Consider the following 26,219-nt stretch of genomic DNA (forward strand, 5'->3'; position numbering starts at 1 on the left):
TGCTTTTAATATGCTTCCTTTGTATTTAACTTTTGACAGTTTGATTAATATGTGTCTTGGCATATTTCTCCTTGGATTTATCTTGTATGGGACTCTCTGTGCTTCCTGGACTTGATTAACTATTTCCTTTCCCATATTAGGGAAGTTTTCAACTATAATCTCTTCAAATATTTTCTCAGTCCCTTTCTTTTTCTCTTCTTCTTCTGGAACCCCTATAATTCAAATGTTGGTGTGTTTAATGTTGTCCCAGTTCTTTTCATTCTTTTTTCTTTATTTATCTTTTTATCTTTTTTCTTTATCTTTTTATCTTTTTCTTTATCTTTTTATCTTTTTTCTTTATTCTGCTCTGCAGTAGTTATTTCCACTATTTTATCTTCCAGGTCACTTATCCGTTCTTCTGCCTCAGTTATTCTGCTATTGATCCCATCTAGAGTATTTTTCATTTCATTTATTTTGTTGTTCATCGTTGTTTGTTTCATCTTTAGTTCTAGGTCCTTGTTAAATGTTTCTTGCATTTTGTCTATTCTATTTCCAAGATTTTAGATCATCTTTACTATCATTATTCTGAATTCTTTTTCACGTAGACTGCCTATTTCCTCTTCATTTGTTAGGTCTGGTGCGTTTTTATCTTGCTCCTTCATCTGCTGTGTTTTTCTGTCTTCTCATTTTGCTTATCTTACTGTGTTTGGGGTCTCCTATTTGCAGGCTGCAGGTTCGTAGTTCCCGTTGTTCTTGGTGTCTGTCCCCAGTGGTAAGGTTGGTTCAGTGGGTTGTGTAGGTTTCCTGGTGGAGGGGCCTAGTGCCTGTGTTCTGGTGGATGAGGCTGGATCTTGTCTTTCTGGTGGGCAGGTCCACGTCTGGTGGTGTGTTTTGGGGTGTCTGTAGACTTACTATGATTTTGGGCAGCCTCTCTTCTAATGGGTGGGGTTGTGTTCCTGTTTTGCTAGTTGTTTGGCATAGGGTGTCCAGCACTGCAGCTTGCTGGTCGTTGAGTGATGCTGGGTGCTGGTGTTGAGATGGAAATCTCTGGGAGATTTTTGCCGTTTGATATTATGTGGAGCTGGGAAGTCTCTTGTTGGCCAGTGTCCTGAAGTTGGCTCTCCCACCTCAGAGGCACAGCACTGACTCCTGGCTGCAGCACCGAGAGCCTTTCATCCACACGGTCCTCAATTTGGGATGATTCGTCTATTCATGTATTCCACAGATGCAGGTACATCAAGTTGATTGTGGAGCTTTAATCCGCTGCTTCTGAGGCTGCTGGGAGAGATCTCCCTTTCTCTTCTTTGTTCTCACAGCTCCCAGGGGCTCAGCTTTGGATTTGGCCCCGCCTCTGCGTGTAGGTCACCAGAGCTTGTCTGTTTTTCGCTCAGACAGGACGAGGTTAAAGGAGCTGCTGATTCGGGGGCTCTGGCTCACTCAGGCCAAGGGGAGGGAGGGGCATGGAGTGCGGGGTAAGCCTGCGGTGGCAGAGGCCGGCATGACGTTGCACCAGCCTGAGGCTCGCCATGCGTTCTCCTGCGGAAGTTGTCCCTGGATCCCGGGACCCTGGCAGTGGCCGGCTGCATAGTCTGCCCGGAAGGGACGTGTGGATAGTGACCAGTGCTCTCACATAGGCTTCTTGGTGGCGGCAGCAGCAGCCTTAGCGTCTCTTGCCCGTGTCTTGGGTCCGCGCTTTTAGCCGCGGCTCGCACCCATCTCTGGCGCTCCTTTAAGCAGCGCTCTTAATCCCCTCTCCTCGCACACCAGGAAACAAAGAGGGAAGAAAAAGTCTCTTGCCTCTTTGATAGATCCAGACCTTTTCCCGCACTCCCTCCCGGGTAGCCGTGGTGCACTAACCCTTTCAGGCTGTGTTCATGCCGCCAACCCCAGTCCTCTCCCTGCGCTCTGACCAAAGCCCGAGCCTCAGCTCGCAGCCCCACCCACCCCGGCGGGTGAGCGGAGAAGCCTCTCGGGCTGATGAGTGCCGGTCGGCACCGATCCTCTGTGCGGGAATCTCCCCACTTTGCCCTCCGCACCCGTTGCTGCGCTCTCCTCCATGGCTTCGAAGCTCCCCCACTCCGCCACCCGCAGTCTCCGCCCGCGAAGGGGCTTCCTAGTGTGTGGAAACCTTTCCTCTTTCACAGCTCCCTCCCACTGGTGCAGGTCCCGTCCCTATTCTTTTGTCTCTGTTTATTCTTTTTTCTTTTGCCCTACCCAGGTACATGGGGAGTTTCTTGCTTTTTGGGAGGTCTGACGTCTTCTGCCAGCATTCAGTAGGTGTTCTGTAGGAGTTGTTCCACGTGTAGATGTATTTCTGGTGTATCTGTGGGGAGGAAGGTGATCTCCGCGTCTTACTCTTCCACCATCTTCCCCTCGTCCTCCACATCTTCTTTATCCATTCTTCTGTCGATGAACACCTAGGTTGCTCCCACGTCTTGGCTGTTGTAAACAGTGCTGCTATGAACGCTGAGGTGCATCTGTCTTTTCGAATTAGTTTGTCTTTTCCAGATATATGCCCAGGAATGGGATTGCTGGATCATATGGTAACTCAATTTTTAGTTTTTTAAGGAACCTTCCTACTGTTCTCCATAATGACTGCACCAATTTACATTCCCACCAACAGTGTAGGAGGGTCCCCTTTTCTCCACACTATCTCCAGCATTTATTATTTGTAGACATTTTGATGATGGCCATTCTGACTGGTGTGAGGTGATACCACATTGTAGTTTTCATTTGCATTTCTCTGTTAGCGGTGTTGAGCATCTTTCCATGTGCCTCTTGGCCATCTGTATGTCATCTTTGGAGAAATGTCTATTTAGGTCTTCTGCCCATTTTTTGATTGGGTTTTTTTTTTTTTTTATATTAAGCTGTATGAGTTGTTTGTATATTTTGGAAGTTAATCCCTTTTTGGTCACATCATTTGCAAAGATCTTCTCCCCTTCTGTAGGTTGTCTTTTTGTTTTGTTTATAATTTCCTGTGCTGTGCAGAATCTTTTAAGTTTAATTAGGTCCCATTTGGACTTCCCTGGTGGTCCAGTGATTAAGACTCTGTGCTTCCACTGCAGGGGGCATGGTTCGATCCCTGGTTGGGGAAGTTCCACATGCCATGTGGTACAGCCAAAAAAAACAAAAACAACAACAACACAGGAATTAGGTCCCATTTGGTTTTTTGCTCTTATATCCATTACTCTAGGAGATGGATCCAAAAAATATTGCTGTGGTTTATGTCAAAGAGCGTTCTGCCTAGGTTTTCCTCTAGGAGTTTTATAGTTATCTGATCTTACATTTATGTTTTAAAACATTTTTTATGTTTTAAAACATTATAAAACATTTTATGTTTTAAAATGTTTTAAAAACATTTACGTTTTTAAATCCATTGAGTTTATTTTTGTATATGGTGTTAGCGAATGTTCTAATTTCATTCTTTTACATATAGCTGTCCAGTTTTCCCAGCGCCACTTATTGAAGAGACGGTCTTTTCTCCATTGTATATTCTTGCCTCCTTTGTTATATTGGGTTGGCCAAAAAGTTTGTTCAGGTTTTTCCATAACATTTACAGAAAAATCTGAACGAACTTTTTGGCCAACCCAATATATTAATTGACCATAAGTGTGTGGGTTTATTTCTGGGCTTTCTATCCTGTTCATTGATGTATGTGTCTATTTTAGTGCCAGTACCATACTATTTTGATTACTGTAGCTTTGTAGTACAGTCTGAAGTCAGGGAGCATGATTCCTCCAGCTCCGTTCTTCTTTCTCTGTTTCGACTGTTCAAGGTCTTTTGTGTTTCAATACAAATTTTAAAATTATTTGTTCTCTGAAAAATGCCATTGGTAATTTGATAGGGCTTGCATTGAATCTGTAGATTGTCTTGGGTAGTATGGTCATTTTAACAATATTGATTCTTCCAATCCAAGAACATGGTTTCCATTTGTTAGTGTCATCTTCAGTTTCCTTCATCAGTGTCTTGTAATTTTCAGAGTACAGGTCTTTTGCCTCCTTAGGTAGGTTTATTCCTAGGTATTGTATTCTTTTTGATGTGATGGTAAATGGGATTGTTTCCTTAATTTCTCTGATATTTCATTGTTAATGTATAAAAATGAGACAGATTTCTGTATATTAATTTTGTATCCTGCAAATTTACAGAAATCATTGATGAGCTCTAGTAGTTTGCTGGTGGCATCTTTAGGATTTTCTGTGTATAGTAGCAAGTGGTCTGCAAACTGACAGTTTTACTTCTTCCTTTCCAATCTGGATTCTTTTTATTTTTTTCTTCTCTGATTGCCATGGCTAGGACTTCCAAAACTATGTTGAATAAAAGTGGTGAGAGTGGCATCCTTGTCTTGTTCCTGGTCTTAGAGAGAATGCTTTCAACTTTTCATCATTGAGTATGATGTTAGTTGTGGGTTTGCCCTATATGGTCTTTACTGTGTTTAGGTTATATCCCCTATATGCCCACTTTCTGGATAGTTTTTTATCATAAATGATGTTGAATTTTATCAAAAGCTTTTTTTCATCTATTAAGATGATCATATGGTTTTTAGTCTTCAGTTTAATATGGTGTATCACATTGATTTATGGATATTGAACAATCCTTGCAACCCTGGGATAAATCCCACTTGATCATGGTGTATGATCCTTTTTATGTATTGCTGGATTTGGTTTGCTTTTAAGCTCAAACCTCAGTTCACAGATTTGTTAATAGTGAGAGCTGTCCATTCTGTAACTTCCGAATCAAGATAATTATTTAGCTGCTTTGAGAATTATCAGCACAGTAGTTCTGTACTTGATGACATGCATGGGAGATGTAAAAATCCCTCTGCAGTTTTGTAAGTTTTTACACTTGACTATAACTCAGAAAAACAGAAAATTTTATTAACCATTTCAAATTTTGGTCTGTGCTGTTTTTACCAATTTACTTCTAGTCATTCCAATATTTCAGATATATCCATGGGTACCCACTGAAACACTGTATTTCCATTTGAAAGGGTAGATTTCCAGAATGATGAAAAAATGTGAAAGTCAAGAAGAAGGAGAGAGACAGTATCTTACAATATATATAGTAGAAGGAAGCAAATCCCTTAAGGAAATAATGTTAAAATACAACTTTGAGAAGAGTGCCATGACTGATTTAAAATAGCATTCAGTATCACCAGCTCTGGATTAACAGAAACATATACTCAAGTTATGAGAAGAGTTGTGGCCTAAATGCTCTATTTTCACAGCTTCTTTACAGTTCGCACCGTAACATGCAGGTATTGTTGAGCCCAGAGGGACATCATTCACATATATGATTTCAACTGGTAGGAATTCCAGTTAGCATTACACTAGAAATTTCAAGGAAGAACTTTAAGTCACAAACCCTGTTGAAACATCCCCAAATACGCATTTACCAGAAACCTAAACTGGCTTTACCTGAGTGATAAAATAGTCCTGATTATTACCTCTGAGGGCCTCAGCTAGGTGTAACATCAACTATTTCAGCCTACTCCCTGAACTCTCTTTACAAACACAGTCAAACCACAGAAAATAAGATACTTTTTTCCAACAAGATATTTGCTCACATGCTGCTTCACAGGGCTACCAAGCTGTCCACTAGTTTATTTCACACCAGGAGAGGGACTCAGCTTGCCTTCTGGATTAGATCTTTCCATCAGAAACTTAAGACTATGCAGTGTGCCTTTGGGATACTAATAGTGCTTATTTTGCAGTAACGTTTTTATTGATATTAAGGCCTTTTAAAGACAATCGTTGAGGATTCTGGTATAACTGCCACATCTTATAAATTCCATTTTCCTATTTTTTATGGTGATGTAAATAATTGATGGTGACTTACTTATGTATATAAGCTTTCTATGAAAATAACTCAAAAAATTTAATTGATTTAAAAATATTTTCCTTTTTCTAAAAAGGATGTGTGCATGTAAATGTATGTCTGCATATACAAAGAGCCTTCCAAATGTTTTATTCCTCCCCCCATAAAAGTTTATAATTTTCTGAAGTTTGTAGATGTAACAATATTTAATGATATGAATAGGTCATAATGATAATCAGAATAAGTGGATTTTACTGGCGTGTGTTAAACTTACATATACCTTATATGGGCCAAATGTTTTTGCTAAAAGTCTGCTTATTTCTTCATATAGGGTTCATGTCTGTACTAGCTATGCATGAGTTTTTAGACATTTTTAAGTTTGCTTTTCTCTTGTGGTAAGATATAATGTGCTACAGTTTGAATACCATTCTTTAAAAACCCAGGGAATCCAACTTATATTAGAATACAAAGTCGTAATGATGATGTGTTTGTGCTCATGTTGATGAAGTACAGCTGAGCTCTTGAGATTTTTTTTTAATATTCTTAGTATTTAAAAGGACGTTCAAGGTAATACTTAAAAATAACACTAGAATTTCAGAATATGACTTCTATTAAATGTGTTTATAACTGGTAACAGATATTATTGCCAAGTATACCTACAAAATAAAGGAGGTCTCATAAAAGGAATTAATTCCAATACTGCTTTTCCTTTACTAGCTTAAAGGAAAAGTGCCCAGATGTTGAATGAATTTTATATTAAGACCTCAACTGGAAATCACGGCTTCATTTCACATAAGAGTGGGAGTTGTGTATTGTTATAAGTGATGTTTTAAGATAAACGGTGTTTTTAAGATTTTGTTTTGTGTTTCAGCAAAGGAAATTGCCGCATTACAGAGTTTTACCATAGTTCAACTACCTAAAATGTTTTTCCTTACATACAGCTTCAGTTTTAAAACCACTGAACATGGGGTCAGTTTTCTTACAAATCTAATACTAATGTAGTTCTTTTATAACCATTTTCTGGATGTATTAAAAAAGTTATGTCATAACCTTGGCCCTTACAATCATAATTACCTACCTTAGTGTATGTGAAGATATTTTATTTGTAATTTAGTGAAAACTGTATTAAAACATGTCCTAAAATTCAGTAGTATAAAAACATGTCCTTCTAAAATTAAATAGTATATCTGTAGTGGAAGCAATTCAAGTTTACATAAATGAGTTCCAGAAATAATTGTTCCAACTTACAGGAGAGTAACAAAGTCATAATGATGATGTGTATGAGATTTCTTTTATGCCTTGATAAGTTAATTGATATTTTTTCTTTTAATTCTCAGATATTGTTATACTTGAAAAAATCTGTAGTCTAAGAGTCTTGATGTCCATCCCAAGTGTAGTCAATGAATTACTAAATAATTTTAGAGATTATGTCTCATTGTATGTAGTAATCATTTTTAAAATTTGTTAAGCACTTACTATGGGACAAATGATGCTAAGTATTTTAAATACAGATAACAGAGATAACTTAATACTTAATACATAACATATTATTATATTTATAGTTGCACACGTAAAATATATTTTATATAATAGTGTCTATATTGTATATTAATGTTTTGAGTAGTTTAAATGTAAATTTACTATAAGATACAGGTCTAATAAAAATATTTTTTTACTTTTTATTTTATATTGGAGTATAGTTGATTAACAATGTTGTGTTAGTTTCAGGTGTACTGTGAAGTGATTCAGTTATACATATACATGTATCTCTTCTTTTTCAAATTCTTCTCCCATTTAGTTTATTACAGAGTATTGAGCAGAGTTCCCTGTGCTATACAGTAGGTCCTTGTTGATTATCTATTTTAAATATAGCAGAGTGTATGTGTCAATCCCAAACTCCCAATCTATCCCTCTCCCCCAACCCTTCCCCTCTGGTAACCATACGTTTTTTCTCTCTGAGTCTGTTTCTGTTTTGTAAACAAGTTCATTTGTATCATTTTTTTTAGATTCCACATATAAGTGATATCATATGATATTTGTCTTTCTCTGTCTGACTTACTTCAGTTAGTATGATAATCTCCAGGTGCATCCATGTTGCTGCAAATGGCATTATTCCATTCTTTTTTAATGACTGAGTAATATTCCATTGTATATATGTACCACATCTTATTCTTCTGTCAATGGACATGTAGTTTGCTTCCATGTCTGGCTATTGTTAACAGTGCTGCAAGGAACACTGGGGTGCATATAGCTTTTCGGATGTTTTTCTCTGGATATATGTCCAGGAGTGGGATTGCAGGGTCATATGGTAGCTCTATTTTTAACTTTTTAAGGAACCTCCATACTGTTCTCCATAGTGGCTGTAACCATTCACGTTCCCGCCAACAGTGTAGGAGGGTTCCCTTTTCTCCACACTCTCTCCAGCATTTATTGTTTGTAGACTTTTTCATGATGGCCATTCTGACTGGTGTGAGGTGATATCTCATTGTAGTTTTGATTAGCATTTCTCTAATAATTAGTGATGTTAAGCATCTTTTCATGTGCCTCTTGGCATCTGTATGTTTTCTTTGGAGAAATGTCTATTTAGGTCTTCTGCCCATTTTTTGATTGGGTTGTTTGTTTTTTGGATATTGAGCTGCATGAGCTCTTTGTAAATTTTGTAGATTAATCCCTTGTCAGTTACATTGTTTGCAAGTATTTTCTCCCATTCTGTGGGTTGTCTTTTCATCTTGTTTATGGTTTCCTTTGCTGTGCAAAAGCTTTGAAGTTTCATTAGGTACCATTTGTTTATTTTTGTTTTTGTTTCCATTTCTCTAGGAGGTGGCTCAAAAAGGATCTTGCTGTGATTTATGTCATAGAGGAAAACATAGGCAGAACACTGTAAGAGTTTTATAGTGTCTAGCCTTACATTTAGGTCTCTAATCCATTTTGAGTTTATTTTTGTGTATGGTGTTAGGGAGTGTTCTAATTTCATTCTTTTACATGTAGCTGTCCAGTTTTCCCAGCACCACTTATTGAAGAGGCTGTCTTTTCTCCATTGTATATTCCTGCCTCCTTTGTCAAAAATAAGGTGACCATATGTGTGTGGGTTTATCTCTGGGCTTTCTATCCTGTTCCATTGATCTGCATTTCTGTTTTTGTGCCAGTACCATACTGTCTTGATTACTGTAGCTTTGTAGTATAGTCTGAAGTCAGGGAGCCTGATTCCTCCAGCTCTGTTCTTCTTTCCCAAGATTGCTTTGGCTATTCGGGGTCTTTTGTGTCTCCATACAAATTTTAAGATTTTTTTCTTCTAGTTCTGTGAAAAATGCCATTGGTAATTTGATAGGGATTGCACTGAATCTGTAGTTTGCCTTGGGTAGTATGGTCATTTTGACAATATTGATTCTTCCAATATTTTTTTCTTTTAATTCTCGGATATTGTTATACTTGAACATATCTGTAATCTAAGAGTCTTGATGTCCATCCCAAGTATCATTGAATTACTAGAGATTATGTCTCAGACTTCTTTAAAAAATATTACATACAGTTTTAAATATAGACAACAGAGAATTTAATACCTAACATTGTTATATTTATAGTTGCACATACAAAACATTTTATATAATTGTTTATATATTGTATATTAATGTTGAGCAGTTTATATAATACAATGTAATGTTATATATAAAATATAAATAAATGTAAATTTACTATACAATACAGATCTAGTCATAATTTTATTTCCCACAACCCCTCTGAAATAGGTATTATTAATGTCAATTTATAGAAGTAAGTGAGACACAACAAAGTTTAGTAATTTACCCAAGGTCTCACAGCTAGTAAATGATTGATTGAGAGGATTTGAATCAGTAGGCTGTGCACCCATTTATGTTGTTGTTAGCCAAGTTTATGTTGTAATCCCACCAGTAGTCAGGCCAAAAATTGGTTTAAAAACTTAACTCACGGGCTTCCCTGGTGGCGCAGTGACTGAGATTCCGCCTGCCGATGCAGGGGACACGGGTTCGTGCCCCAGTCCGGGAAGATCCCACATGCCGCGGAGCAGCTGGGTCCATGAGCCTGCGCGTCCGGAGCCTGTGCTCTGCAACGGGAGAGGCCACAACAGTGAGAGGCCTGTGTATGGCCAAAAAAAAAAAACTTTAACTCACATATTCATATAACAGTGATTGCTAAGCTGAGTTTGGAGATAGCCAATCATAAAACCAAATGAGTAGTGATAGAAGAGGGTACTAAGAATTCTAAAATCGTAGGAGAGATGTCAAAACCTGGATTGTGAACATTTTTCACATGAATTTAGGAAGCCACTACGTACCTTCTGTACTTTTTATACCAGCAAAATCAATCTCTGTCTTAGATTCTTGAGCAGCTCAGACCTGTAAAACCAACAGATGGGATCTGAGGCTTTTTTTTAAGTTATGAAAGTGGTACATACACATTAGAGAACAAAGTAGAATTAAAAAAAAAAAACAACAAGACAAGTCACTTAGAACCCTGTCATCAGTAAGGAACATTATTGCCATTTTGGAGTCCTTCTTTCTAATGATCTGTCCATACACATGTTCACACAGTGGAGATCATACTCCACAGTACAACATAATATCATAAGTTTCTTACCACATCATTAAATTTTTTTAACGTCATTTTAAATTATTGTATGATAGTCCATTTTTATATGCTGTCAAACTATTGCTTCTCAAATCATTCTCCCCACCAAAGAGCTAACTCCGAATGACATGGGGACTAGAGATTTAACTAAAAGTGGACAATCACATGCAGGAAATTGCTTCGAAGTCTGTATTATTTCAACAATTTATAGAAATTTTGCATTTTACTTGGTATATCTACATTTATTTTCATCTTTAAAAATATTAACTCTCTCATACCCTTGAGTAAAATTAGTGCTCCAGGAAGATGTACTGTTTATAGCCTATGGCTCCACACCTTCTTGCACTTATTTGGATGTTGTTGCCCTTGCTCATAGGAGTTCAAAAATACCATGAGCACGGACAGCAGCACCAGAATAAAACATGTCCTTCCAATCACATTTCTAAGGATGACATGTATTCAGGTACAGAAGTCCCCATAGCGCTGGCAAAATTCATAGTCATTCCAGTGTACTCCAAAACTACACATAGCAGCTTTGGGAGAACTCTGAGAGAGGTTCATCTGCTGTTTCATTGCTCCTTTGCATCATCTACACATTACAAAGTGAATAAGGACCTGGTATCTCCTCTTTTAGACATTGTGAGAAAGAAGAAGTGGAAACAGTGAAGGCTGTTCATGAGTTTTAAGAAGAGGTGTCTAGAAAGAGGGATTGGCTTTAAGTGCTTTGCTGTTTAGATCAGCATGAAAATTGCCTTTTTTTAATGGCTTTTACTATTAATTCAGGTTGTAACAGATCTTTCTTGTTAATATCTTGCTTAAAAGTTTCATATAGAACTAGGCACTCACTACAAATTCCAGGTTTTTGTCCTCTTCCACATTTGAATTCCTATTAATTCATAGTAACTGCTGTTCTATAGCACTGTAGTATAGTGGTTATCATTACAAATAATACTTAGTAGATTTGGAGAGTGAGAATTATGAAAGTAAACTGCTTAACTCAAAGTCACTCAAAATCTTAGCGGCCAAACTGAGATGCATCTAACCAACCTCGGTGCTCGTCACCGACATCCTCATCTTGAAAAGTTGTAGCTGTCAGTCAGTTACCTGGTGCAGAGCTACACTATCCAATTAAAACAAAAAATTAAAACGTTCCAAATTGAATAAATATTCAGCAATAAATAGAAATGTATATAACAGGTGGCAAAAAGTTGCAACAAAGCTTCCACGTTACTTCCATTTGTGGGCTCTAATACATGATACAGTTCAACTCTGGGCATTTGTAAGATTCCAAAGAGATGTCAGCACTGTTTTGGGGAAACAGATTTTGAGTTAGTTAGGGCAATGAGGACTAGGATTAAATGAGTTGGGACATATGAGTTTTGTGTTTAAAAGGAAAAAAAATCTATCTTTTGGAAAAATTAATCTTTGCTTCAAAGTTTTTTCTTTTTTTACTGAAAATATCTTCAAAATCTATTGTGATTCCTTCCAGAGATGGTTTGAATCATTTCCTCTAGTTGGTATTACAAATAGATCAGAGATACCTTCACTCCTCTAGCTAGATAGTTTTGATTTAATCATTGTGTGTGTGTGTGTGTGTGTGTTTTCCCTAACATTTGGTTTAACCTAACTTAGCCTTCCTGAATTATGTTTAGTACTTATTTTTTTTCAAGAAAAGAATAGCTTTCTCAAATAAAATTTATCATCTGCAAATTCCATTGCATTTGGCCAGTATTAATTATAGCAGCCTCACAGAGTGGATAGATTTCTTGGGGGGTTTTCCTGGTGACAGGTGCCATCTGCCAAGATCAAAGACACATGTTTATTACATCTAGAAGCTCTAAATCTTAAGACTTAATTTCCAATTATACTATTAGATGGGTCTCTCGCTGCCACAGCGTCTTTCCCAGTTTAGTAGTATTCATAGCTGTACTTTTCAGAGATGCTTGATATTCACGTGCCCTTCTCAGTATTCAGACAGAAACAAAATAACAATATTAGAAAAGTTCTTCGAAAATTACCAGTAGAATACAAGGAATTTAAACTTGTGTTTAATTCAAGATACTTTCCTCACCTAAAAGTAAGTCAGAACAGACAATATTTCAATGTATAAATTCTGTGGTAACTGATTAAAGGAAAGCTTGCTAGAATCTCTAATAGTTTTTGGAAGTAATTAGAAGCAAAGCATAATTTATTATCCCTCTCTGCATGACATAATGGAAATACTTAATAGAAAAATAAATGAAATCTCAAAAACAGTAAGAAATGCAATTTACTAGACCATAATAATTTGCGATATTTAGTTACAGATATACAAAACAGCATAGACTTTAGCAAGAACCAGAAACTAATGTGTGTTCTTACGTATGACCAGAGTAAGCTTTATCTACAGCTATAATATTTTTTTCAAACTGGATATCATTCTGTAAGAAAGGAACAATTAGAAATAAGACTATCATCCAATTTTGTGTAGAACTAAATATTTTCATCCTGGAGGCTTTTGTTTTGTGTATGTTATATTGATATTGCTAGAATTGCAAACAGGATGATATATTTTTTTTACAAGTTACCTTCTCAGAGAAAAATATACTTATGAGAAAAATATGAAATAATGTATCAGATAATTCTTTATAATTTACATTTGATTATTATTGAAAGTATCATCTTATAATATTTCCATAGGCCATCAGGAAAGTTGGCAAGGGAGCAGAGACCCAGAGGGACAGGATGAGAACAGGAGTCAAGAGGGTTCTAGCCTCACTTCTTCATTTATTTGTGTCCTTGAATTTGGCACCTGTCAGTGGTCTAAGAAGAAAAACATTAAATAACTGTTGGCGTCTACTGTATCTTAAACCCATAAATGTTTCATGGAATAACTTTGACAATTTTTAACCTTTTTTAAAAATCTAGGCTTTTGATATTAAGTCAGATACAGATAAATGGAAATCCATGATAAAAGTGCCACCTCAAGTTACTAGCCCATCTCCTGGTGATCTGTATGGGATGGTGGTCTATTAACTAACTTTCTTTTCTCCTAATAAGATTACTTTCCATTCATGGATACCAGTGTCATTGGGTTTAACTTTGAGAAACTATTATCAGGGGACTGATCTGGAACCGAGTTCTCCACTAATGTTTCTGCTGGCTTTGCTTTTTCTCAGGCTAAGCGTTCTACATTGGAATCTGGATAAAGTATTTCAGCAAAGCACTGAGTTTACTTCTGTCCAACCTATGGACTAATAGCAGACTCAAAGCATCTACTATTTCATTATTTCCCCCCTAGCATCAGCAAGGTATCACTTTACAGCATTATTAACTTGAAAAATATGCTACAAAGCATATTTCTCAGGAGTTTTGCTCTGACATGGGTGGGGTGTAGGGCCTGGTGGGGATGTTCTGCCAGGAGTATCCACGAGCTGGTAACAGTTTCCTCTGGTAGAAACTTCCCAAGGAAGTGCCTCCACCATAGTAGAGAAGGGCGAGCTGCATTGCCAAAGTGAAAGCTTTTCTTTTCCAGTTATTTTTGTTTTTTTTCTTTCTGTATCTTTTATTTCGTATGGTTTAAAGAACAATATGTAGAATTGGGAAAAATTTTGTGTTAATTTCTCAGTTAAATTTCCAACACACCCTACCTGAGTTTTCTTGACGTTCAAAATGGGGACAATATAACCTATCCAACCGTAGTATATACAAAATGGAAAATGGTTTTTGTAGAAACAATGAAAAACTGTTTTCATATAAAATAATGAGCTCATACTAATGTATAATATCTTCATTTTTAGCTCATTATTTAAATATCTCTTTAAAAATCTATGCAGATGGTTCACAAGCACCAGCCAGACCTCCTAAACCACGACCCCGCAGGACTGCACCAGAAATTCACCACAGAAAACCCCACGGGCCTGAGGCAGCATTGGAAAATGTCGATGCAAAAATTGCAAAACTCATGGGAGAGGGTTATGCCTTTGAAGAAGTTAAGAGAGCCTTAGAGATAGCCCAGAATAATGTCGAAGTGGCCCGTAGCATCCTCCGAGAATTTGCCTTCCCCCCTCCCGTCTCCCCACGTCTCAATCTATAGCAGCCAGGACTGTAAACACCAGAACACAAAGCAATTGCTGAATATTCCAGATGTGTGGAAAGGAGAAAAGTGAGATGGAATTCAAGAGAGAACGTCTCCTCCTCACGTGGCATCTTGAGAAGAGAAAGGCTCGGAAGTGCTGCTTCTCAGAAGACAGCTTCTTGCTCAGGATGCCAATGGCCACGGCTTCCTTATTTTTGCTAGCCATACTTTTAAATCAGGGTTGAACTGACAAAAATAATTTAAAGACGTTTACTTCCCTTGAACTTTGAATCTGTGAAATGCTTTTCCTTGTTTACAAGTTGGCAAAGTTGCAGTTTGTTTTTTAGTTTTGTTTGGGGACTTTTTTGATACCTGTACTGTGTTCTTGATAGACCCTCTGTACAGTGGTCAGGTCTGCTGTAACATTTTCTACCAACTCCCTTGCTGTCTGCGTCAACAGCTAAGTCACATATTCATTTTGATCGCTCCCATCCCACCCACCCACCCCCAAACCCAGGTCCAGTTCCATTTCTCCCATTTACAAGATGCTTTAAAGGTTCTGATTTTCAACGTATCAAATTAATGCAAAAAAAGTGTGTGGCCTTCACTACTGAGTCTTTTCTTTGGAAACCATCACTGTTGAGAGATGGGTAAAATCTGAATGTATAAAGCATTTTTTGGTCAATGAATGCCTTTTATAAGGGGTTTTCATATAATATAGAAGAGCTTCCCTTTTTGTGTAAGTTTTGTGATCTTCCACACTCTCATCTTTGTCATCCCAGGGGTGTCACGGCGCTAAAAACAAAAACCTACAATATTAGAAAGCAACTACCGCAGAGGTGGGAGAATACGCTTGCACATGACAATGCCGTATTGAAGTTGTATAATGAGGTCCCCTGATATTTATGCCGCATTACTTTGAGGCATGCTGAATAAGAGGGCCGTCTCCCAGAAATACATTAATAATTTTCAGATAAAACTATCACCATACCTTTCCCGAAGTGGAATAGAGTTCATTTCCTGTTTGAGTGATTATACTCTGGTACCTAAAAAGTTTAGGAACCAGTTCATATTGCAGTGGAAACGTTACATCTTTGACGCACTGTTAAGTGCTAATGCTACTGTGGCATTGTTTATTTTTCTTTTGCAAAATTCTTAGTAATTTTCTCTCTCCCATCAAATTAGAGTTCGTATTTAATTTTTCAATTCTCTCATTCATTGCTCCACATTGCTCCATCCAGTCAGGTATAAGACATTTATATAGTTTTGCCTTTTTTGCAAAATGGAGGTTGGTTCTTCAGAAACCGTGTTATTACTTTTAATAAACCTACAAATATTTATTGGGCATCTATGATGTGCTCCACGCTGTCAGGCACTGTGTTCTTAAAGCACAAACCGTCACAAACTGATTCCATTGTAATATTCTGTTTGTTATCCTTTATCTGCCCTTTTGATGGTGAAAGTGTCTCTGCTGGACAAAGCCTGGAAGGGTTCCACCAGCGCTTTAGAATTTTCAGGCAATCTGCTTTTTTTTTTTCTTATTTAGTGAAGAAATTAGACAAAACCAGGTCTGTGTTAAATGCTTGAACCCACAGAAGGCTTCCTAAACGTGGACTGATTGCAGGTTTGTGCACGTTTCTGCCACTCCTTTAACTTCACACAGTGTGATGTAAAAAGATGCATCTCATAGTGAGTCTTTCTTCAGGATTTGAAAGCATGTATCCAAACATGTGGCAGAGCCAAAGGAAATTAACAGTCAAGACTTGTGTAGTCATTGCATTGACCTGGGGAGGGAACTAACGCGTTCCTTTGTGAGCTGACATGTGCCCTTACTTGACAGTTTGATCTGACATGAGGTACCTGAGGAGTCACCGGCCTTGGATAGTTTGTGCTTATATTTTAATTTCTTCAGCTGATTCTGAGCTGGTTCATGTCCCTGGAAGAGAATTTTTAATTTGCTTTAGACGTTCTTCCTGTAAGTAGGTATATGAGGGCAGTTTTTTACACTTTTAAAAACTGCATTGGCTAATTCTCCATTGCTTTATGAACCCCATGTTATGTCATCATGATTTTTCATTTATTAGTTTCTGATGTCATGTTGGAATAGCACTGTGGTTCTTTTTTTTTATGACTTGCTGATCTTAGGTACAGTCTAAAAGCCAAAAGTTGCCACTTCATTGTGATAATATTGTTATAACATTCTTAATAGATTAGGGAAGGATGTAAAATACGAATGTTAGGAAGTATAGTATATTCTCTTTCAAACAATTCTCAAAAATGTGAAAATTCCCAGTGAGGATTAGAAAAAGACTGGTGACAATATAGAAAATTTAGGCCTGAATTTTTAAAAATCTATTTTGCAAAGAAAACTTACTAGCCTCCACCAAAATCTCTCTGTATCTAGTAGTCAATAGCAACAATTAGTTTTATCATTAAAAAGAACGAATCAAAATTTTGTATGGAATGGAAAGAGCGAAACTTACTATCAAACATTATCATGAAAAACCTATTGCTACCTATTACCTATGACTTATCAAACTCAAAAGATTTTTTTAGGAAATAATTAAACCAAAATAAATTTTTAAATTATAAAAGTGACTAGCCATTAATGGTTGGAAATGAACCAGGTTTGGTTTCACTGTGATCCAAAAAGTTTGACATTCCTCCCATGTCTCAAGACTTGGTAATATGATTATTTTTAAAGCCAGTATGATATATAATTCATATAATTAAAACAGATTGTGGCCAACATTAACCTGCTCTCCCCTGTCCCCCAACATATTCTGGGGGTAGAAATACTTATCCTCAAAGATAGTCCAGTAAATTAATCTCCACAATCTCTTTTTCCCCTTGATGTCTGTAATATCTATCCTGGCCAGATTTTCTAGAATTGAATCAGCAGTGCTTACGGTGATCTTGAACTTCCTTCCACAAAGATGACCTTTAGCCCCTCCCCATCCATATTCCCTTGCCTATATTGCAAAGAGTAGTAGAGCCCTAACTGCAACTTCAAAGGGCCCATTGGTTAACTCAATATTTCACACACAAGAACACTTGCAAAGATTTTTTCGTAATGTGAATTTTTTCTTTCAGTTCCAGAAGCATTTCCTACAGTTTGGACATTATTTTTCCTCTCGGATCTTCAACTTGAAGCTTTAATTTGCACTGAATTATCTAACCTGGTTAAAAATTTAATCTTTTCTCTTATGCTGACAGATTTGGAAGCAAATTACAGTATGTTTTCAACAATACAGGTACTGCCTGTTGACCTGGAATTTTAATGCTTCTAGGAAAAGTTTCCAGAAAATGACAGCAGTTGAGTGAAGGGTTTTCTTCCCAATTTACTATTTTATTTTTTTAATGCCTTTTTTAAACTTGTCTAATATGGCAAAATAGTTATGTGTTCAATTAATTTATATTTTATTCATCCTTTTTCAATTCTGGTTATTATGTAAACGCCAGTACTTTATCTGTTCTTTTAAGGTATTTTATAAAATGAATGTTAACAAAAGCAGAGTTGGTATTTTATTTTCAAATGAATGCAAACATTTCTTTCACAGCACTTCTATGTTGTATTTTTTTTCTTCATGTTAAGCAAAAGACATTTGACTTAAGAGCTAACCGGCCAAAGTGGTACAAAGTACCCATCCCAGATGATTTAGTTATTAAATACCAAAAACATCATTTAAAGATATTTCACATAGATAAGCTACTCCCATGTCTTAGAACTGAAAGTCAAAGTTATATTAAGGTTCTGAGTAAGAAACATCCTATCTGGGAAAGGCTGACGGTCTTCTGATGACATACCATATAATTGTTCATTCTTAACCAACAGTAACATTTATTCTTTACATTGATTTTTCTAATCATTTGTTACTGGCCAGTACATATTAGGGAGAGAACAATGGCGATAAACCATGTTAATAAGTGCTTTTATATCAGGAACCATAGCAGAATGTTGTGAAAATCATTGGTACATGCAAAATCTCATGCATAGTAGTGCTTCAAAGCACACACAATTAAATGGAAGATACAAGCACGTAATTCCAATACAATAAGTACTGTACATAAGTTATCACATTGTACTGGCATTATGTGCTTATGTAAGTGCAGAAGAACTATGCTGGGCCCTTAACATATGCAAGGAACTTAGTATCAAAGCATTTAATGCTTTGTGACCACCTAGAGGGGTGGGATAGGGAGGGTGGGAGGGAGGGAGACCAAGAAAAAGAAAGTAAATAAAGCATTTAATCCTTTCAACTACCACATGCCTCTTCTAGGACTGTGAAAGTAAAGCAGGGTATGATGGGTTCCTTCTGGTAAGCTAGACAAATGATAAGGCTGATTAGCATTTTGTCAGCCTGAAAGAGGAGCAAGGTTTTTGCTGTTAAGAAAGAACCCTAGAGGTAAAGCTTTTCAAACAGGAACAGCACACATGATAAAACACTTATTTAGGCAAAGTAGTAGGGCCTACGGAACACAGAAGAGACTAGGGAGGGTATACTGATGTCTGAAGGTGAAGGACCATGCCAGTCACTCTCAGATCCTAGGAACCATAGGATTAGAAATCACTTGCTGGAGGTCAGAGATGCTAATATCCATGAAAATGCCCAGAGAAATTAGGGTGTGTCTAACAGGAATTGCCACATCAAATAATCAGGCAGTAAACTAAGGGAAATTTAATTTTCATGGCTTTCTTTCATGTCCCTCTTTTGTTTGATTTTTTTCAAGGGAATCTGGGCAGTATTCTTAACTACCTATTTTTGCTTCTTTTTCATCCTTACTGCCACCACCCTCTTTTGGGTCTGAATTTTGACTGCCCTAGAATTTTAAATAGCCTGTAATTGACCTCTATGGCTCTAGTGCAAGACAGAATGAAGTTTCTGAAATTCAAATCCAGTGTTACACCAATGTAAAACTCCTGATGACTTTCTATGGTAGGGATTCCTTCTCTGCATTCCTCTTTCTACTCATCTCCCACTGCAGACCCTCTTCACTTCTGCTGAGCTGGCAACTGCCCAAATGAGCTCCATGTTTTGTACTTGCTAGTCCGTCTGAATATTCCTTTCCCTTTTTCCAACCTGGACTATTCATTCTTCAAAACCCAGCTCAATCATTTCCTCTATGAAGCATTTCCTATCTTCCTATCCCACATGTCAAGTTGAGCATGTCATCTACATCTCACACGGCACCAATATTCTAATGCTTACCATGTAGTTTTTGCAATTACTTCATTCTACAGATGGCCCCAACTAGACTGAACTTCTTTAGTCTAATATATGTCTATGTCCCAAGCTCCTAATATAGAGCCTAGCACATAGTAAATAATAAAACGTTTCGAATAAATGGAAATGGCACTCTTAAGCAGCCAACAGTGGAAACAGTCCTGAAAGCTTAGTAAAGCTCTGCAACTAGCTACTTGTGTGGAATGCCATCTCTTTGATTCGTCTTTCTCCACCCATGGACTAGGAAATAAAAAAGCCTACTCACTAACGTGATTACAGTAGATGCCTTAGTTTTTCTTCACTGTTTGGATGGGGAGCAAAAGTTATTTCATAACAAAAATAAATCATTCACAAAGTAAAAGCTAGGACGTTTTAAAATTTGAAGATTTAATTTTTTTTTAATTTATTCTACCTTTTAGTAACTTGAGAGGCTAAGAGAATACTTAATTCTTCATAAAGAGGTTATGACAAACATGTCTGTTCAAGAGACTACTGCTCACATATTCCCATGGCAATGTAACAGTGGTTAAGAGTGCAGGCTCTGGAGCCAGACTGCCTAAGATCAATTCCTCTATCTGCTCCTTCCAAGTTATATGACCTTAGACAGGTGTCCTAACCTCTTAGTGCATCAGTTACCTCGTCTGTAAAATAAGAATAGCAACCAAACCCACAGTAAAGGATTTATAGGAGGCTCAGTGAGTGAATACTGATAAAGAACTTAGAACATGTCTAGTACCATTGAATGCTCAATAAATGGCAGCTCTAATTACCACATACCCTAAAGAACTTAAGCCACATTTCATCTCCCAGGACCCCCAGAGTAGATGGCAAAGAAAAGCATGTCAGATTTATCCTTTCATTTCACATAGCAAAAGGTAGACAACAGCGTAACAAGTTTGTTCTGGCTAAACTGAGAAAATTTAAAACTTTGAAAGGTAATGAGCTACACATTCTACTGACAAATTGCAGAGTTGAGTTTTTCATGTAAAACATTTACTGTCATCATGCACTCCTGTAGTTGCTACACAAAGCCCAGTACAATGAAGGTAGAGATTAGAGGTGGTGAGATGGCTAGATCACCAACGTTAGTCTGGGCTCCTCCAGAGCTGCTTTCTTCCGCATTGACCACCACCTAGACCAAATACTCAGAAGCTATTTTATTAACAGATGAAAGCTTTTTTTTTTTAAGTTTAAAATCTAGTTCAAGCACAACAAATAATTTTGTCTTTGGGGTACAGAGAAAAGTGGCATAACTACTGGGTTCCTTTAGTCACTTCATACTAAACCAGAGGTAGAAGAAGATTTTCCCTAGAATGAGGCTATAGCCCCAATGCTGAAAACCACAGGTACTAACTAAATGCCTCTATATTCTACAAACCCACCCAGCGAACTTCTGCAGGACTCATTGAGAAGCTGGTAGCAGAACTCTCATCCACAGCCTTCAAAATATATACACAGAAGATGACTGACCTGGGAGAAGTGAGTAATGGGTGAGAATGTTATGGACTGAATCCACCTCTCCTAATCCAAGTAATGTTATTTGCAGAAAAAAGTCAATTACAGAGATTAAGAAACTCATTTTATTCTACTGAATGCCTACTTACACCGTAGACTGATGTGCCATCTGGGAGTATTTGAGCAGAGTGAAAACAAAACGGTCAAGAGGGACTTGCAATGAATGACCTGAGAAACAGCCTCACCACTGGGAGGGCAAGGACACACATTCTTACAAGACAAGCAGACCCCTGTTGAGGCAGCTGACCTTAAGCCATCTTGACACAAGAAGGCTGTCTCTCAGGCACAATAAGCCAAGCATCAAAAGACTTTGAGATGTATGCCACTGGACCAGGCATGAGGGAACCCTGCCAGTGAATATCTTTTGTGTCAGATAGTAATCCAGTGAAAAGAGAAAATTTTAAAAGCAGCAAGAGAAAACCATACAAGGGAACCCCCATAAGGCTGATTTTTCAGCAGAAATTGTGCAGATCAGTAGGAGTGCCATGATATACTTCAAGTGCTAAAAAGAAGAAAATAAAACCTACAACCAAGAATTCCCTATTTGGCAAGGTTATCACTTGAGAACTGAAGGAAAGACAGAATTTCCCACACAAGCAAAAACTAAGAGTCATCACCACTAAACCAGCCTCACAAGAAATGTTAAAGGGTCTTCTTTAAGGGAAAGAGAAAAGGATATAGCTAGAAATAAGAAAATATATTTAAAAAATCTCTATATCACTGATATAGGCAAATACATAGTAAAGGCAGTGGATCAACCACTTAAACAGCTAGTATGAAGGTTAAAAGACAAATTCAAAAAATCAGCTATCACTACAATAAATAGTTAATTTAAGGGATATATAAAATAAAAAAGATATAAAATATGTCAAAAACATAAAATATTGGAGGGGTGGTAATAAAAAATCCTAGAGCTTTTAGAATATGTTAGACTTAAGTGACTACCAGCTTAAAACAGACAAACAGACGTGAACCTCATGGTAACCACAAAGCAAAAACCTACCATAGATACATTAAAAAATAAAGATAAAAGAACCTAAATATAACATTAAAGAGAGTCATCAAACCACAAAAGTAGAGATTTAAAGAAGAAAAAAGAACAGAATTACAAAAGCAACCAGAAAACATTGAACACAACAGCAATAAAGACATACCTATTGACAATCACTCTAGATATCAATGGACTAAATGCTCCAGTCAAAAGACACAGGTTGGCTGAATGGATAAAGAAACAAGACCCGTCTATATGCTGCCTACAAGAGACTCATTTCACTCACTTTACAACTCACTTAAAAACACACAAAGTGAAAAGATGGAAACAGATATTCAATGTAAATGAAAACAAAAAGAATGCTGAGGTAGCAATATTATATTAGACAACAGACTTCAAAACAAAGACTATAAGAAAATACAAGGAAGAGCATTACATAATGATAAAGGGGTCAATCCAAGAAGAGGATATAACATTCAGAAATATTTATGCAGCCAACACAGGAGCACCTAAGTATATAAAGCAAATGTTAACAGACATAAAGGGAGAAATTGACAGTAATACAGTAATAGTAGGGAATTTTAACACTCCACATATAGCAATGGAAAGATCATCCAGACAGTATATAAGGAAATACTGACCTTAAATGATACACTAGAGCAAATAAAATATATATATATATGTGTATGTCTGTGTGTATATATATATATGTATGTATATATATGTATACATATATGTGTGTGTGTGTGTATATATATATATATGTATGTATGTATGTATGTATATGTATATATATGGAACATTCCACCCCAAAACTGTAGAATACACATTCTTTTCAAGTACACATGGAACAGTCTTCATAACAGATCACATGCTAGGCCACAAAATAATTATCAATAAATTTAAGAAGACTGAAATCATACCAAGCATCTTTTCAGACCACAATGGTATGAAACTAGAAATCAGTTATAAGAATAATACTGGAAAAGACAAAAACACATAGAGACTAAACAACATGCTACTGAAAAAACAATGAGTCCCTGGAGAAATGGAAAAGGAAATTTAAAAAAACCTTGAAAAACAACCATACAAAATCTATTGGACGCAGCACAAGCAGTCCTTAGAGGGAAGTTCATAGCAATACAGGCCTTCCTCATAAAACATGAAAAATCTCAAATAAACAATGTAACCTACCACCTAAAAGAATTAGAAAAAGAAGAAACAAAAGCAAAAAACCTAAGTCAGTGAAAGGAAGGAAATAATAAAGATCAGAGAAGAAATAAATAGAGATTAATAAAACAATAGAAAAAAATCATTAAAGCCGAGAGATGATTCTTTGAAAGGGTAAAGAAAATCGATAAAGATCTGGCCAGACTCACCAAAAAGAAAAGAGAGAAGTTCCAAAGAAACAAAATAAGAAGTAAAAGAGGAGAAATAACAAGAGATACCACAGAAGTACAAAAAACTATATGAGAATACTATGAACAGTTATACGCCAAAGAATTGGACAACCTAGAAGAAACGGACAAATTTCTAGAAACATAGAGCCTACCAAAACTGAATCAGGAAGAAAGATAATTTGAACAGACTGATCACTAGAGGTGAAATAGAATCTGTAATTTAAATATATATATATATATATATATATATATATACACACACATACACATACACACTTGCTGCAAACAAAAGACCAGGACCAGATGGCTTCAATGGAGAATTCTACCAAACATGCAAAGAACTTATACTGATCTTCTCATTCTTCTAAAAGACTGAAGAGGAGGGAATATCCCAGTCATTCTATGAAGCCTCCATTACACTGATACCAAAACCAGACAAACATACCACCAAAAGAACAAAAGAAAATTACAGGCCAATAACTTTGATAAATAAAGATGCAAAAATTCTCAACAGAATATTAGCAAACTGAATCCAACAACACATAAAAATGATCATACACTGTGATCAAGTTGGATTCATTCCAGGGTCACAAGGATGGCTCTACGTATGCAAATCAATCAATGTGATACATCACATCAACAAAAGACAAACACCATATGATCATCTCAATAGATGCAGAAAAAAAAATTGGATAAAATTCAACATCCATTCATGATAAAAACTCTCACCAAAGTGGGTATAGAGGGAAAATATCCCAACATAATAAAAGCAATTTATGACAAGCCCACAGCCAACATAATACTCAACAATGAAAACCTGAAAGCCTTCCCACTAAAATCTGGAGAAAGACAAGGATGCCCATTTTCACCACTTCTATTCAACATAGTATTGGGAGTTCTAGCCACAACAATCAGACAAGAAAAAGAAATAAAAGGTATCCAAATTGGAAGCGAAGAGGTAAAACTGTCATTACGTGCAGATGAAATGATACTATATATAGAAAACCCTAAAGCCTTCACACAAAAACTACTAGAACTGATAAATGAATTCAGCAAGGTAACAGAATACAAGATTAACATACAGAAATCTGCTGCATTCCTTTACACTAACAATGAAATACCAGAAAGGGAAAGTAAAAAACAATCCCTCTTAAAATTGCATCCAAAAAACTAAAATACTTAGGAATAAACCTGACCAAGGAGGTGAAAGACTTATACGCTAAGAACTATAAAACACTGATAAAGGAAACTTAATATGATTCAAAGAAATGGAAATATATCCCATGCTCTTGAATTGAAAGAATTAATACTGTTAAAATGGCCATGCTACCCAAAGCAATCTACAGATTTAATGTGATCCCTATCAAATTACCCATGACATTTCTCACAGAACTAGAACAAATAATCCTAAAATTTATATGGAGCCATAAAAGACCCAAAATTGCAAAACCAATCCTGAGGGGAAAAAAAACAAAGCTGGAGGCATAACCCTCCCAGACTTCAGACAATACTACAAAGACACAATGATCAAAACAGTGTGGTACTGGCACAAAAACAAACCTATGGATCAATGGAACAGAATAGAGAGCCTAGAAATAAACTCTCACACCTGTGGTCAATTACTCTTTGACAAAGGAGGCAAGAATATACAGTGGAGAAAAGAATCGCTTCAGCAAGTGATTGGGAAAGCTAGACAGCCACATGTAAATCAATGAAGTTTGAACACTTCCTCACACCCTACACAAAAATAAATTCAAAATGGCTTAAAGACTTAAATATAAGACATGGCACCATAAAACTCCTAGAAGAGAATATAGGCAAAACATTCTCTGACTTAAATCGTAGCAGTGTTTCCTTAGGTTAGCCTCCCAAGGCAATAGAAATACAAGCAAATATAAACAAATGGGACCTAATGAAACTTATAAGTTTTTGCACAGCAAAGGAAACCATAAACAAAACAAAAAGACAACCCACAGAATGCAAGAAAATACTTGCAAATGATGCGACTGACAAGGGCTTAATTTCCAAAACACACAAACAGCCCGTACAACTCAATAAAAAAAACAACAACAAACAGCCCAATCAAAAAATGGGCAGAAGACCTAAATAAGATATTTCTCCAAAGAAGGCATACAGATGGCCAAGAGGCAAATGAAAAGATAATCAACATTGCTAATTATTAGAGAAATGCAAATCAAAACTACAATGAGGTATCACCTCACACCAGTCAGAATGGCCATCACTAAAAAGTCTACAAATAATAAACGTTGGAGAGGGTGTGGTGAACAGGGAACCCTCCTACACTGTTGGTGGGAATGTAAATTGGTGCAGCCACTATGGAAAACAGTATGGAGGTTCCTTAAGAAACTAAAAATAGAGTTACCCTATGATCCTGCAACCCCATTCCTGGGCATACATCTGGAGAAAACTGTAATTTGAAAAGATACATACACCCCAATGTTCACAGCAGCACTATTTTCAATAGCCAAGACATGGAAGCAACCTAAATGGCCATTGACAGGTGAGTGGATAAACAAGATGTGCTGTGTGTGTGTACATACACACACACACGCACACACACACATACAATGGAATACTACTCCACCTTAAAAAAGAATGAAATAATGTCATTT

At 36.7% G+C, this 26,219-nt stretch overlaps 1 protein-coding gene across 1 annotated transcript in view; it reads left to right on the forward strand.

Moving 5' to 3' along the window:
- The window catches only part of CBLB (Cbl proto-oncogene B), a 211,127-nt gene extending 196,181 nt beyond the window's left edge, over positions 1 to 14,946 (forward strand). Inside the window, exon 19 of the mRNA XM_060150650.1 lies at positions 14,214 to 14,946. Within this exon, the coding sequence (XP_060006633.1) occupies positions 14,214 to 14,473 (260 nt within the window). The 3' untranslated portion in view covers positions 14,474 to 14,946. The remainder of the gene's footprint in view (positions 1 to 14,213) is intronic.
- The last annotated feature ends 11,273 nt before the right edge of the window (positions 14,947 to 26,219 follow it).

This window comes from Lagenorhynchus albirostris, chromosome 5 (genome assembly GCF_949774975.1).
Source record: "Lagenorhynchus albirostris chromosome 5, mLagAlb1.1, whole genome shotgun sequence".
Classification (NCBI taxonomy): Eukaryota; Metazoa; Chordata; class Mammalia; order Artiodactyla; family Delphinidae; genus Lagenorhynchus; species Lagenorhynchus albirostris.